The sequence below is a fragment of the Cavia porcellus genome, unplaced genomic scaffold (assembly GCF_034190915.1).
Source record: "Cavia porcellus strain 051 isolate PalLab524CR breed Dunkin Hartley unplaced genomic scaffold, mCavPor4.1 scaffold_14, whole genome shotgun sequence".
Classification (NCBI taxonomy): Eukaryota; Metazoa; Chordata; class Mammalia; order Rodentia; family Caviidae; genus Cavia; species Cavia porcellus.
In genome coordinates this window covers 9027035-9042441 of record NW_026947497.1, presented here as the reverse complement: position 1 = coordinate 9042441, position 15407 = coordinate 9027035, and the positions used below count along the sequence as shown (strand labels likewise).

Below are 15407 nucleotides of genomic sequence, written 5' to 3'. Positions count from 1 at the left end.
ATGCCCCTCGTTGTAGCCCGAATCTCACGCCGCGCTCCTGGGCAGCAGCCAGCGGGTCCTCAGGCCGGATCGCCCCTCCCACCCCGGGCAAGGAAAGAGACCGCGGCCCTGCCCCGGCAGCTGGGTTCCGGGTCCCGGGCTCCGGGGATGCCTGAGGGGGGCGGGGCGGGGCCGGAGCGCGGAGGGGCGTGGCTTGGCTGCCAGGGGGCGTGCCTAGGGCGGTGGGCCGGGGGCGGAGCCCGGGGGGGTGCTGAGCCGGGGGCGGAGCCCGGGGGCGCTGAGCCGGGGGCAGGGCCGGAGGCAGGGCCGGGGCGGGCCGGGGCGGGGTCGCGGGCCAGAGTAGAGGAAGCTCCCCTGCTGCCGCGGCGCGGGGCCGAGCTGGGCGCGAGGCTGCGGTGTCCTGCGGGTAGGTGAGAGCCGGGGTCCCCGGGTAGGGAAGGCTCGGGAGGCGCTCAGGCTGCGGGCAGCGTCGCCTCGGCGCGGGAATCCCCGGCGCCCCCTTCAGAGCGCGGTTCGCAGAGCGCCCAGCCAGGTGCCCGGTGCCGCGGAGGCCGGGCCTGGGCCGCACCGCTGCCGACCCCGGGGCCGCAGCTGCCTTCGCGGACTTCAGGACGCTCTTCCGGTGCCCTGCTGATTATACCGCTTAGAAACTGAGCCCGGCGGCCATTGGCCAAATCCCAGCACTCTGGGAGGCCGAGGCGGGAGGGTGGAAAGTTTGAGCTCAATCGCGGTGGGGGGGGGGCACTTTTACAACTTAGTGGGACCCTGCTTCAGAGAGGGCGTTGAGGACGTAACTCAGTGGCGAGTCCCTAAAGCCTGGTTGCGCTGTTTTTAAAGGTTGAAACGCTGACATTCGGGCGCCTTGATACCCAACCACAGTCCCTGCACCTCGCCCCCACCCTACTGGCCGAGCCTCTTCCTCACCTGCTCCTTTCGCCTTCTCCCCACCGCCTTTCCAGCGTGCACAAGGACTGGGGTGGGTCACCCAGGACAGGGTCACCATATAAGTGGCAGCCTGGGAGTCAGGAGAGGTGTTCACAGAGGCCACCAGGAAAGGTGACAAGACTCTCCAGGGGCTTGGTGACGCAGCGTTCGGGGATTCAAATCCATAGGCAACCTGGCTTTCAGCCCCAGCTCTAGGTCCCTGACCTTGGACAGACCTGGCCCACTTTATCCCTGTCCCCAAGGTGAGACACTGAGATAAGCTATCCAAAGAGCCAGGCTATCCTCAAAGGGTTATCTGGAGCTATCAGGAAATTAGAGTGAGGAGACAAAATGAGTGATAGATTCTGTAGGAATTATACTGATTTAAAGAATAAGGAAATGGAAGTTACATTATAGGGGAACAGAGAAGTGAGAGATATTGAAGAGTTAGGTTGAAGCTGGGCATGGTAGTGTCTAGCTGGGGGCTGAGACAGGAGGATCTCAAGTTTGAGTTCGATCCCCAGTGCCGATTTAAAAAAAGCTTAGACCCACCTGGACAATTTAGCAAGATTCTGTCTGAAAATCAACAGTAATAAATGGCTGGTGATGTAGCTCAGTGTGGTGTAGGGTTCAGTCCCTAGTGGGGGGCATCAGGTTTAATGATCCATACATGTTTGATTAACTACAGGTTGCTATGGTTTGGGTCTAGATGTCCCTCCAAAGCCCACTGCAGTCCTGGGGGCTTTTTCAGAGAGAGCTTGATCTAGAGTGTATGATGCTGAGATTGATTCATGTAAAATTCGAGGATCAAGGGCACTAGGATTAAGGCTGTGTGTGCTACCCGCTGTCCATAACCTGGGTAAGACACCAAGGGCAGAGACAGCTGTGGGGTCCCTCGTTGCTTTGCTCCCTTGGCCCGACGTGGCTGCCTTTGCCCAATGCTCCTCTGCCCTGCCTTCCCTGCTGTGGACCCTATCTCTCCTCCCCAGGATCTCCGTGGCTTCTGTTCGACTCTCACCCACTTCCTGCGTCTCAGAAAGGCTCTGCCATGACATTGTCTGCATCTGAAGCCAGTGTGTGTTTACACTGTGCAGTCGCAGAGCTTTGCAGTGCGTACACTTGTGCATTTTTGTTTCTGTTGACGATTTATTGTCTTGCAGGTGAGAGCTGGGGTGAAAAAGTGCTGATCTGTTACAGTTCCTTGGTTGCCCTGCATTTCCCACATCTTAGAGATGGGGCTGGGAGCCCCTGTGGCGTTTTTGCAGTCATCGGTCAAAAAGTAAAACAGTTCACAAAATCAACTGTTTTGTTTTGTTTTGTTTTTTAAACAGGTGAGGGACAAAGAATAGCAGAAACAGATACTTTCCTGACCAGGTAAGTGTGTGCTCATTTCTCATAAAGGTCTCTCCCTTTGCTGACTATGTCGTCCCTAGGACAGCGAGAAGGGGATGCAGGAGTGAGGGAGGAGCCAAGGAAGTCAGGTCTGACCTTGGAGGAGTGGATTTGTAGGTCGAAGGGCTCCTTCTATCCCAGCAATGTCCAGACACTGTTTTCTGAATTGATGCTGCATCGTGAACTTGGCCATGGGGATATATGGCTGAGACAGCAGAATCACAAGTTCAAGCCCAGCCCGGGCAATTTACGGAGACCCTATCCCAATAAAGAAGGCTGGGTATGAAGCCCAGTGCAAAGGTCCTGGGGTTGATCCTCAGTCCTATAGGTACAAATTCAAACTGATACAACTTGGGCACTATGCCAGGGCTCAGTGGCAGGATCCAGGGGACCAGGGTAATGTGTCTGTGGGGAGTGGCTGGGAAGGGCTCTCCTGTGTAATCTGACCAATTCCACCTGTGGGTGACTCGTGGCCAGCATGGCATTTCCTGACATCTGGGGGAATCGTAGCCCAGTGCCACCGCAAGCAACAGACATGTATATGCCCTGTGCCTAGTGGCCTGGAGGGTACTGTTACCTAATCCCCTCTAAGTGATGGCTCTACAAACCTTCCACAGACACAGAGATGGTTGATCCGGCAGAAGAGTACAGAATGGACCACAAGAAGAGAGGGGTCGCGCTTATCTTCAACCAGGAACACTTCTTTTGGCACCTGAGGCTGCCGGAAAGGCGGGGCACTAACGTTGACAGGGACAACCTGGCTGAGAGGTAGCACTCCTGAGCCCCGGATGACCCACTGATGGCTGCAGACACGGTCCCCGGGACACGCGTGCTCGGCTCTCTCAGTCCCTAGTGGCACAGAACCAAGACCAGCCGCAGCACAGAGCCTCCCTAGAACGCGGCGGCCTCCCCTCCCTTCCATTCTGCATTAACTGCCTCACGCCCTCACTAACGCACTTGTCCTGCCAATGGTGCTTTCTAAATTGAATCAGCGTCATCGTGGCTACTAAACCTTCCTTAGTGTGGGTGATCAATTTTTGTCATTTTTTTTTTCTTTTCTCCTAAAGAAAAGTAGATTTATGGGTCATAAAAATGGGTGTAGATCCTCAAAAGTAAGGATATATGACTTTGGAAAAGCTCATCAGCTAATATTCCATTTACTGTATCACCAGGCTTTCAGAGCTAGGATTTGAAGTGGAATGCTTTAATAATCTTAGAGTGGAAGAGCTGCTGCACAAAATCCATGAGGGTAGGTGGATCCGCCATCCTTCCTTTCCACCCTGGGTCATTGCTGTGGACTCTCTGCACAGACAGGATGCGTAACTACTGCACGGGAAGGCGAGTCAGCAGCGTAGCATGGGTTGCAGGTTTTTGCCAGGCCTGTCTGCTTCTGTTGCCAACCAGAGCTGGAGAGCCAGGCAAACCATTGTGCAAATTTACCGTGTTCCTGTCCACAAGAGGGGACACGAGCTCCACTGCTTCACGGTAGAAGTTGCCAGCATGAACCCCGTCCATGCCGGGCTTCGATAGGCTCATTCTCCCACTGACGCCTTTCATATCACATTTCTTTCTTTTTTTTTTTTTTCATACCACATTTCTTCATTGACTTCAAAGTTGTGATTTGCAGATAACAGAGCTCATTTCTGCACCACCATTGGCACTGGGTACTGCAGTGATGTCTCGAGCTCTGGTCACTCCCACAGGCCCAGCTTAGCAGGCTACTGCTGGGCTACTGTGACCTTCCTGTCAGTACTCTAGACATCTTCTGATTCAGCTGCAGGTCACTTTCCTGGCTGCACCCCAGGCTTCTGCTTTGCTTGTGCGCTGTGCAGGGCCCGAGACCTCGGACGCTCATGTGCTCAGGCCTGCTCAGGGCACCATGCTGGCTCCTTTCTGTCTGCTCCAGGAAGCCTCTTCGATTCAGAGAAACTTAGTTTATTGCCAGACAAGCTTGGCTCTTACAGGAGGCTGCCCAGCACAGTCTCATTCATGTTTGCACATCGTCATGCTAAACGCAGACAAGGGCAGGGATGTTGCTCAGGGGAGGCCAACTGCCTGGGTTGTGTGAGGCCCAGCTTTCGTCCGAGGACTGGGGGTGAAAAGAGCTGGTGAAATTAGGTTAGAGTCTATTACTCTGAACTTTTTTGGGGGGTAGGGATTGTGACAGTCTTGCTGTGTAGTCCAGGATGGCTTCAAACTTGTATAATCCTCTTGCCTTGGCCTCCCAAGTACTGACATAGTCCCATGCTATCTTACTGGGCAATTTTGAACTTTAATAGTTCAGATACTTTGCATTGGTTAAAGGATACTAACTTTCCCACCCAGTCATATGAGAGACTCTTTCTTCTGGTAGCAGCAAACTGAATTTGTCTGTGTAGATGACAAGCATCTTACTTTGTTTCTGTGTCCACTTTTGGGGGCCTCCAAAGTGTCCACTGCGAGCCACGCGGATGCCGACTGCTTCGTGTGCGTCTTCCTGACCCATGGCGAAGATGACCATATCTACGCATTTGACGCCAAGATTCAAATCCAAACCTTGACTGCCCTGTTCAGAGGGGACAAGTGCCAGAGCCTGGTCGGGAAACCCAAGATATTTATTATCCAGGTGAGGCTGGCCAGAGCATCCTGTGCTCATGTGGGCCACAGTGCGGTACGTATGATCAGAAAGGTTGAAAAGCCACTTCTGTGGTGCATAGTTATTTAATCAGCCCATGTTTGCATTGCATAATGGTTCCTCCCTTGTGTGGAGCTGCCACACATCACACACGATCACAGTGACTCAGCTCAGTTCCGTGCCTTCCCCCTCCGTCCATCTCTCAGTCCCCGACCATTTGAGAAGGATCTCTCCCTGTTCCTGTATTCCGTCTTTTGTTTTGCTCCTTACTTGTACTCTCTATAAGGAAATCATGTGCTGTCTAAGCTTGCATGTCCCATTTGTTTCACTTAACATTAATGGCCTTTGGGGGGGGTGCACTCATTTTCTTAGAGTCAGATTTCTCCTGGTAGCAGAGCAGTGCTCGGTGGTGTGCAAGCCACACAAATCCGAGCTGCGTGGTAGCTGTTGGTGATAATTCTGTCTGATGCCGCCAGTCCCTTTATCATGGGAGCCTGTACTGGGCTTAAACTGTGAAGGATGCCAGTACTTGGCACTCCCCAAGCTGGCTTAGGGTAGCGGATGATTTCCCCTGAGCAGCAGCACTTGGCACATGGAGAAGGATTTGAAACAAAACTAGAGAAACTAAAAGCCCCAAGTGCTTTGGTCCAGTGTTTGCAGGGTGGCCTGTGGTGTGAGTCACCCGATGGCACACAGTGCCCCAGAGCAGGGCAGGGACAGTGAAGGGGACAGCTGGGATCAGGCCACATGGCATTCTGGGGCCAGGGGACTTCAAAGCGGGCAGCCTTGACGAACATGGGAGGAGTCTGGAGGTGGCACCATGGGGGAACAGCCTGAGTACCGCAGACCCCTAGTGCCACCAGCGGGTGGGGACAAAGAACTGGAAGCAAGGGGCCCAGAGCAGAATGACTGAGATGGAAAGGACATGGGTCAGTGCTCTGGGAGGCTGAGGCAGGAGGATCACAAGTTTGATGCCAGCCTGAGCAACTTAGTGAGACTGTCTCAAAATTTAAGAAAGTTAAAAAAAAGTGTTGGGCTATCGCTTAGTACAAAGGCCCAGGATTCAATTCCCAGTACCGAAAAAAGAAAGAAAAAGTTGTTTCATGGGAGGGGTTGGGGGGTAGTCAGCTCTGCCAAACCAGAGCAAAGCGGAAGTGGTCCCGAGCGCCTCTTGTGAGGATGCCGCAGGGAAGGAGGTGCTTGGCTGGCTTAACCTCCTTCCCGGCTCGTCTCCATTCCCCAGGCTCCAGCTGCCCTCCTACCTCAGCCTCCCAAGTGGCCGGGACAGGGACACCAGCTTCTGTGCATGGCATGGACTCGGATTCTTTAGCTATGGGCCAGGACAGGATCGACCCCTGCCCCTGGGGATGGCCGTGAGGGTAGAACAGGCTCACAGAACGAAGGAAGCAGCCCAGGCTGGTGTCCAGTGGGTATGGGGCAAGACCCCTCCAGAGCCCGGCTCAGCCCTGACGTGGCTGGCGGGAGACCTCTTCACGCTACAGGTTCTGTGTTACATTGATGGAGCCGAGTGCAAAATAAGACCTGAAAATAAGCCTGATGAATACTGTAGTTAAACTGGCTGTGGTGGCACACACTTCTAATCCCAGCTTTCGGCCGCTGAGGCCAGGCTCAGCTCCATAGCCAGACCTTGTCTTGAAAGAAAAAATGTCTAATGCATCAGCAGTGGTAAAATCACAGTAGCGCTTTCCTCCCCCGGTTTTCCCATTCCATATACTTGGGTGTGCGTTTGTGGATGCCAGTTGTTTAGCATCAGAAAGGGGAATGTAAGTGGGGAAAAAGCTTTGACACCTGCCATCCCTGCAAGGCTGAACTACACTGCATGGCGTGGGTGCCCCACCTCGGGCGGAAAGCGGCAGCACAGCGCTTGTCCCTCTGGCCTCACAGGCTTGTCGGGGTGAGCAGCACGACCCGCCTGTCGTCCCCCTAGACGTGGTAGACAGTCACCCCCCGGAGCCCCCGGAGAACATCACTGAGGTGGACGCAGCCACGGTGCACACCCTCCCCGCGGGGGCCGACTTCCTCATGTGCTACTCGGTGGCGAAAGGTGAGTCCGAGCAGAGCAGCATGCACAGCGACTCCTTTATGTTCGGAGACTTGGTCCCACTCAGGTTGCTACACTGACTGGACTGGTACACACTTTGGATTCTCCTGATTCAGCTTCCCACAGTGCTGGGACTGCCAGCTCATTTTTCACCTTTGATTGAGTTGGACCAGGTCTTTCTGGATTAAATCAGAATGTGTCAACAGAACTCTCTGAATGTACCACTTACTTCCTTAGTCAGGGAGCATGGAGTGAGAAGTGTCAGCTACCATAGAAAACGATTCCCTCACACACCTGTTATCCCAGCACTCAGAAGGCTGAGGCAGGAGGATCACCGTGAGTTCAAGGGTAGCCTGGGCTACACAGGCAGTGCAAGGCCAGTCTCAACTATACAGAAAGAGACCCTACCCTGTCTTAGAGAAAGAAAAATAAGAAAGCAAGAGAACCACCATGCTTTGCTGCTTCCACTCTAGGATATTATTCTCACCGGGAAACGGCCCGTGGCTCATGGTACATTCAAGATTTGTGTGAGCTGCTGAGGAAATACGGATCCACGCTGGAGTTCACGGAGCTGCTCACGCTGGTGAACAGGAAGGTTTCCCAGCGCCGCGTGGGGTACTGCAAGGACCCCAGCGCCATCGGCAAGAAGCAGGTGCCGTGCTTCGCCTCTATGCTGACAAAAAAGCTGCGCTTCTCGCCCAAGCTAGCATCTAGGCCCGGCCCGGCCTCCCCGCGGCCACCCCAGCCCTTACATTAGCCCCAGGGGTGAGGGCCAGCCTTGTATGACGGGCCCAGTGAGAAATGCTTTCCTTTTTCATTCTTTACTTTTCTTTTTTATATTTTCATGTTAAAAAGACTTGAAAAATACTCAGGAAATTACATTCAAATGTACAAGCATTGAGTGATTTTTTTTAATGTAAACCGTAAGGGCCCCCGAAATATCTAGCTGATTGAGCTAGCACTCTGCCTTTTTATAAAAGCTTTCTTACTAATGTTTTTAAAGACTGTCGAAATCCAAGAATTAGATCACAGTTTCCCTTTAGTAAGATATTTGAAGATCATGGCATAATAAACTTTTCTAATTCATACTGGTTTCTGGGCTGCTTTTCGTGGGTCGTACGCATGTTTACTGCTTCTCTGCATTTGAATTTCCATCTCCACACCTTATCTGCGACTTTACTACTTAGCAGAGAACCGTGCGCCCCGCTGGCGCTGCGCTCGTTCTGAGGATGCAGCCTGGAGCAGGGCGGGTGGATGCGGCAGAATCCAGCTTGCAGCATCCTCCAGTAACCATCGCCTTCCGCCAGGCAGCCCAGCGCGGGCCCCTGTAGCAGCTCCATGCTTTTGACACGGATGCGTCTGACAGCTCGCTGATGCCAGCTGGGCTGAGGACAGAGAAACACCTAGGTTCGGAGAACAGCCTCACGCCGCACGCGGGGACTGAGGCCTTTCCTCCCAGCCCTGCCCATGAAGGAGCGCAGCCAGCCGCCAGTCTGCAGGGGGCGCGAGGGGTGATGCTGGGGGACCGGGTCTACAGGAGCGAGCCACCGAACCTGCACCCCGAGTTCCAAGTGAGCCAGCAGCCGATATGTGCTTCACACCGGATTTATTAACCATTAGGAGGGAGCCACAGATTCTAGCCCCGTGCACACAGCAGGACCCCACAGGCCAGGACCAGGGGCTGCTGAGGGGGGTGCAGAGGGCAGGGCGTGGGGACAGAGACCACGCTGTGGCTGAGAGTTTACACTGCACAGACACAGACTTCCCGCAGCTTCCACGAGGCCAGGGCTGCCCGGCTGGAGAGCTAGGCACTAGGTATGCATCCTTGGCGGGAAAAGGCAGGGCTTGGTCTCTCCCAGCCAGGAGGTCTGAAACGAACCGCGAGGCTGATGACATCCAGCTCGCTTAAGACTGCCTCAGAGTGCGCAGAAAAGCCACCGCAGCTAAGCCTCCTCGCTCGGGTCTTCTCGGTGCAGCCCCAGCCGCAGCGAGCGCAGCGAGCGGCGCACACAGGTCAGGGACTCTTCAGCCTGAGGGCGGGGAGGCAGACACAGACCTCCTTACTGTCCGAGAAGATTCCGTGACCTTAAGGCAACAAAAGCTTTAAACCCCTGGGGGCAGATGCCTAAATTATTTCAACTTTGCATCCCTTTTAAAAGATGGATATGGCCCATATTTCATCCTTATGCTTCAACAAAAATTAGTTTAGTCCCTTTATAATGGCTTTTCCAGTTCATATTCTAAAAAAAATAAACCCTCCACGATCCACCACTTTGCTTTCATGTCCTACCCTGTGGAGAGCAGGGAAAATATTCCTCAAATGTATGCGAATCCACAATTTAGAAAACACAAAGGATTACAGTTTTTCTGCTTATATGAAATAAACGATTTTAAAGATTCAATCTGGGGGTTAAAAGTGATTTCTAATCTCTTTAACCTCATAATAGTTTAGACAATGCATGTTAACTGTACATGCATTGAGGAGTGCGGGACATTTGTACTGGAACTTTTTGCTGAAGAAATTACTGACAGAGGAATCCTGCTATGTGCTGCAAGGTTCATGTATTAATTGGGAGCCCACGGCCAGGCCCTGCCTTCGAAGCCCACTCTGACTGTGCTGAGGACCCTGCCGCACCTGAGGCAGGCAGGCAGGCTGCAGCCGGGCCTCTGCTTCCAGCCAGGGCTCCCGGCCGCCTGCACAGGTCGGTGGGGCCATGAGGGCAGCTTCCCCTGCATCTGCAGGGAGGGGAGCAGCGGAGGAGAAGAGAAGTGGGGAGGGGAGGAAAGGAGAGGAAGGAGAGAGGGGACGATACCTTCGTAGATCTACTTCTAGGCAAAGAAATAAATGCCATAGAGTTTAAAACTCCCAGGACTATATTTACCTTACTTGCTTAAGAATAGATTCTTGCTGAACGCATTTTTTACTCTCTATTCTCAAACTCATTCAAAAGGGGCATTTCCAGCTTTGTGTGTTGGTGCACACCTGTAATCTCCGCATTCTGGGAGGCTGAGGCAGGGGGATCACAAGTTAGAGCCCAACTTGGGCAGTTTAAAATAAAAAATTTTAAAACGGCTTGGGGATATAGCTTGATGTGAAGCATTGGGTTCAATCTTCAGTACCAAAAAAAAAAAAGCAAAAAAACCCTTTCCCTTTAAAGAGTACAAACAATGAACATCAAACCAGGATATAAAGTAAATATCCAAAACATCAAGTATTTTTGTGGCTCAAGCTCACAACACGCAGAACTCTCCACAGCCCCGCTGCAGCCCATGAGGAGGAGCCTGTGATTCCAATGTCTCCCATCTCGCTGATGCCAGCGTCTCCCCCCACCAAAGCAGCCCCGAGGACCCAGCTACCTTGGCCAGCTCGTCCTTTAACTTGTTGTACTGCTCCACATCGAAGCGCTGGTGCCAAGACTTCTTGTGGAAGACGTGAAGAAACTGCCGCCTCCTAGCAGTGGGATAAGTGTAGTTCTAAAGAGAGAAGAAATCAGCAAGTCTGGAGGAACAACTCGGCTCTGATGCACACCCTGCATGGCGCCTTTGAGCCGTGCCATGAAGGTGCTATGCTCCGCAGTAGGAATGTGATTACATTTATAACCCGCGGCATGGAGGGCCTGAGTTGGACGAGTTTATGCCCATGGAGGAGCCCCTACTTCTCCTGATTACTCCTCTCTAAAGGCTGGCTGTAGCTACAGAGTTGCCTCTCTCCAGCCTTAGGAGAAACGGCACAGAAACACACAGCCTGAGCTCCTGACCTGGATAAGGCATTCCTAGCCAAGAGGTGTGTCCCGAGCAGTGACCAACCTGCCGTGTGACTATGAAATACGCAAAGAAGACCATGGAGTTGGTGAAGGAGAGGAAACAGGTGACCGGCTCCATGAGGTCCCAGGAGAACACCCACCAGGTGAGCCAGGCCAGCACACCGCCCTGCGTGGACAGCAGAGCCAGCCCAGCCCACAGGAGCCTGCTGGTGCTGGCTTCGGCGCAAGCTTCGATTCTGGCTTTCACCTAGGGGAGGGAGAACCTCTCGGTCAGATCAGCCTGTCATCCCAGCCCTCCGGGAGCTGAGGCAGAAGGGTTGCTCGATGCAAATTCAAGGCCAGCCTGGGCTACACAGCCAGACCCTGTTTCAAAACAAAACTGAAAAAAAATGGTTTACAAATGCAGCAATTTAAGAGGAAAACAAAAAGCAAGAAGAAAAGGAACCTTAAAGCAGCGTGGGTCTGCATTCTTTTAAAGAGGTCAGGTATAGGGAAAGCAATTTATGGAACATACATGAGACTCATTTCCAAATCACGTCACAATAAATCTTTTTTACACTATAAAGGTTATACCTGTTCATGATTTAAAAAAAAAGAACAAGACCAGTACAGAAGGGCACCCAAGGAAAGAGTAAATCACCCTCTGTACACTAGCTAAACATCCAGGCCTGCTTCTTCAGACCCTGCGTCGCGCCGGGAGGCTTCTCCCTGTACACCTGCTCGGATGTGCTTCTCTCCTGTCGCTGTTCAGAGGAGGGTGGCGGATCCACCCGCAGCTGCCAGAGGAAGCGCGGAGCTCCACGGGAAGACCACAAAGCACAGTGATAAGAGGCACACAGAGAATCTAGTGATGAGAGGCCTGAGGCGCACGGTGGCTGGGGGTGCAGGCAAGGAATGGGCTCCAGCACAGGGCTCCGGCTCAGATTTTCAATTTTTTTTTTTGTCTTTTTGTTTTTTATCGGTACCGGGGATTGAACTCATGACTGCCTGCTTGCAAGGCAGGCTCTTATGCCACTGAGCTAAATCCCCAGCCCCAGATTTTCAAACTTTTAACCCAAGTACGTATCAGTTTCTTAAAAGCAGAACAATTAAAATACGGTAATCCAGAAAAACTAAACACAGTCCCTTGCTCTGCCATTCCCTAAACATCCTTCGCAAGTGATCACTATTAGAAATTACAACTTCAACTCGGCAGATGCCTGTAATCCCAGCACTGGAGAGGCTGAGGCAGGAAGATTGCCTAAGGCCAGCCAAACTATATAGTGAAGTCCTGTCTCAAAAAACAAAATAAAAAAAATTTCAATTCACATGGCTGAAGATGTAGCTCAGTGGCATAAACACCTGCCTGGCAAATGCAAGGTCCTGAGTTTGATTCCCAGTACCAAAAAAAAAAAACAACAAAAAACCAACTTTCAATTCATATACAAAGATATACCTGAACCCTCCAATTTTTCCTAAACAAAAAAGCACAAATTAGATTGCAGGCTCAAAGAATAGCTTTTTCCTTAAACAGGCTCCCCACCTCATCCCCCAAAAGGCCAGTTATTTTGTCTCCGGGGCTAATTACCTCAGATTTATGTCTGTAAAACCAGGCAGAAGCAGTGGCCATGGCCCACCAGGTCCCACCTCAGAACTGCTACATAGATGAGGGGGTTTCAGGAGAGAGCGAGTCCCGGGCAGGTGCTCAGGACTCCTAGACGCACAAAATGCAGCTGAGTGTGACCTATGGGACTGGCGTGAAGACCTCACCTGCTCCAGAGGCTGCAACTGTGCCTGCAGGTGGTCGATCCTCACCAGCAATCGGTGCTCCACCTCCTTATGTGCCTCTTCCAGGTGCAGGACCGCAAACAGCCTGTGCACCAAGGAACACAGGTTTTCCATCTCTGTCGTGTGCTTCCTGCTGGCTTTCTCTGAGAAGAGACAAGGGAAATCCAAGGCAGTCACCCTGTTTCTTCCACACATAGCTGATGTGTGTGGTGGGGGCACATGCCTGTAATCTCAGCACTCAGGAGGCTGAGGCAAGAGGATCACTGTGAGTTCAAGGTCAGCCTGGGCTACATAGTGAAGCCCTGTCTCCAAAAAACCAAAACAACAAAATATATAGGAAGAATCCGGGGAATACCCATATAACAGAATTCAGCTGACTACTGCTCCTTACCCTGTCACAGCTGAGTCTGAGGGCTGCCCTCCCACCCCAGCGCACCTCAGAACACACCCTGTCCCTGGTCTTCTCCCAGGACACACAGGGAAAGGAGTGGTGCACAGCCAGGTAGAGGAGTACGACATGTTCAAAAAGCCACTTCCAACAATGGAGTCACATAAACGAAGCACAGGTCAGAAGGCAACGCATGCGTTCATTCAGGACGGGAGGAGACCAGAGCCTGCCACTGCGGCATGAGGACTGCGCTGAGCTCGAGGCTGTCAACAGGCAGGCGAAGAAGTGCTTTCTGGTCCCCTCTCCACGCATTCTCCCGGCTGCCCCTTGCTACAGAGGAGAGCGGAGGGTGGTCACCAGGGCTAGTTGAGGCCCCTGCCAGCCTCGAGAGGTCCCTAAAGCAATCTACGCCACAGATGTTCCCGGCTTTGATCTGCCGTTCATGATCTGCCTTCCTAGTTTGCTGCCCCCAGTGACTCCTTTTCTGTGTCTTGTCACTTCTTTGAAAGTGTGTGTTACGGACTGAAGACACGGAATACATGCAGCTGAATCACTCCTGCCCTGGCTGCCTCCCACTAAGTACGACAAGTCCCCATTAATAAATTCCCCTTTGTCTCTACCAACCCCTCTCCTGCTACCAAGGCTCTGCCGGTGTGTGGAACAGGAGCAGAACCTCTCTCCCCTTACGGGCTGGTCAGTCTCACCTAGCATGTCTGCACAGACGTTCTCCTGAGGACCGTGTCTGTTCCTGGACTTTGTAAGGGGGCTGGAGGTGATGCCCAGAGGTACAGCACCCTGACTTGGCAGGCCGAGCCCCCCGGAACCAGCCTCAGCCCATGGTCCCCTCTCTCTCTGCTGCCCTCAGTTCTTCCAGACTTTGCTGTGCTTCTCAGCTCTGGCCACCCCTGCACTAGGACTCTGCATAAGTGCAGAGCTGGGGCTCCCTGCAGGCGCTGCAATCCCGCAGTCAGAGTCCTTCGAGACCGTGACAAGCCTGGGCCCAATCCCCAGAGCCACAAAGCAGGGAAATGTGGGAGTGTTTAAAAGGTCTGTGTCTACATATGGAGAAAAGGTTTAGGAGAACAGCAAAGAGAAGGCGTGACTCTGACTTGGCAGGGAATTAGTTTTCTTTTCTTCCTTCCTGTTGAGTATTTCTGGCATTCAATTTAAAGCAGCACAGAGAAAATGAGACAGATAAGGAGACAAAGGAGGAGGTTCTGGGGCAGCAGACACAGAGGCTCTCAATAAGAACAAAGAAGTGGGCCTACTTTTATCCATTCTGGCTGGGGGAGGAGTTTGGGAGGTGGGCAAAATGACAGATTAACAGCGGATTTGAAGAAGCATCTGCTTGTGTAAAACAGGAGATAGAAAGACTAACTGGGGGCTGAGAATGGAGGCTTGGGCGGTTGTGGAGTCTTGGGATTAGAGCGGGCTCAGTGGGAGGTTTATCTCTGGAATGAGGAGAACATAGAATTTACTCTTGGAGAGAAAAGTTATTTCTCTGGGTTTGGTACCAAGCTGGGAAGATGTAGCTAAATCTCAGGCTAGCAGAACCTATCATTCCCTTCCTTTTTGATTTATGGGTAAACAGGGGCAGCATTTATCTTAGACTGCTTCCTGCTGGAGAGCGGCGTCACACTGGGGGCTATTGCAGTTGTCAGCATGATGTCTTAGGCCCACATAGATGCTGGTACCAGGGGTCTCAGGCAGGACAAGGAGCTTTCTTCTGGTAGTGAAGGTCTGTATCCTGGATTGAAGATATCTTGGGGAAAAGAAGTTTAAAAAGATAGTGAGCTATAAGTAAAAATATGAGTAGTATGAAAGGTCCCATCACGGGGAGAAGATGGGGACCAATCCCCTCAAAGAAGACCAGATGGAAAAACCTTGTCAGTGATATTAATGTTGCTGGAGGGTCTCAAATGTTTGCTTAAGGAGAGAAGAAATGGAGAGTGGTGGTGTGGGGAGTCCAGGCATGTGGGAGAGAGAGAAAGAGACAATGTCAGAAAAAATACTTAGGAGTGGGGCTTTAATGGGCGTCGAGTGAAATGTGAGACCCCAGGAGGGGCCCACCCTGTCATCAGAGGCATATCTCTGTTTTGTCTAAGCCGTACTGGTAAGAGGAGGTGTTTTGGATGAAGTAATGTGTTCTGTTAGTTGTTATAGTTATGCTTCCTGTTTGTGTGGAGGGGTAAGACTGACAGTATAGGAAAGAAGCAGTGACGGATGTATTGATGGCCGCGTAGTTAATCATTGTGAGGGTATTGCTATCCGTTTTGGAGATGGTGAGGTGAAGGTGGGAGCACTGTGGGAGCTGGTATAAAGGGCAGACAGAGGCTGGGTTTGAGTTGGGGTTATTTGTTGTGTGTTGTATTATTGGAGAATTTTGGTTTGAACTCAGTATTTTAGGTTGGGATGTGTGTGGGAGAGAGGAACAGTGAGGCTGTGGAGCAGGCTGTCAGTACAGTGATGTGTCCTAGGAGAATGAGCAGGAACAGC

General features: G+C 52.2%; 2 protein-coding genes across 5 annotated transcripts in view; one reads left to right on the top strand and one right to left on the bottom strand.

The window, feature by feature from the left end:
* Nucleotides 1-303: 303 nt before the first annotated feature.
* Nucleotides 304-8078, top strand: Casp6 (caspase 6). 2 transcript variants are annotated; one of them, XM_003468049.4, is made up of 7 exons: nucleotides 304-406; nucleotides 2256-2298; nucleotides 2934-3084; nucleotides 3489-3565; nucleotides 4746-4921; nucleotides 6836-6995; nucleotides 7466-8078. In XM_003468049.4, the coding sequence occupies exons 3-7, from the start codon at nucleotides 2942-2944 to the stop codon at nucleotides 7747-7749; spliced, it is 840 nt and encodes a 279-aa protein (XP_003468097.1). In that variant the 5' UTR covers nucleotides 304-406; nucleotides 2256-2298; nucleotides 2934-2941; the 3' UTR covers nucleotides 7750-8078. The 2 variants fall into 2 exon arrangements, with proteins under 2 accessions (XP_003468097.1, XP_013006058.1); XM_013150604.3 differs by having other exon boundaries at nucleotides 326-410.
* A 503-nt stretch (nucleotides 8079-8581) lies between these two features.
* Mcub (mitochondrial calcium uniporter dominant negative subunit beta) overlaps nucleotides 8582-15407 on the bottom strand; it is a 96751-nt gene continuing 89925 nt past the window's right edge. For 2 of the 3 annotated variants that reach the window (XM_063260621.1, XM_063260623.1), the window contains exons 5-8: nucleotides 12506-12666; nucleotides 10800-11003; nucleotides 10350-10466; nucleotides 8582-9022 (exon numbers count right to left, since the gene is read on the bottom strand). In XM_063260621.1, the coding sequence (XP_063116691.1) occupies nucleotides 8936-9022; nucleotides 10350-10466; nucleotides 10800-11003; nucleotides 12506-12666 (569 nt within the window). In that variant the 3' untranslated portion in view covers nucleotides 8582-8935. Of the gene's footprint in view, nucleotides 9078-10349; nucleotides 10467-10799; nucleotides 11004-12505; nucleotides 12667-15407 lie in introns of all 3 variants that reach the window. The other variant, XM_063260622.1, reaches the window with a different exon arrangement.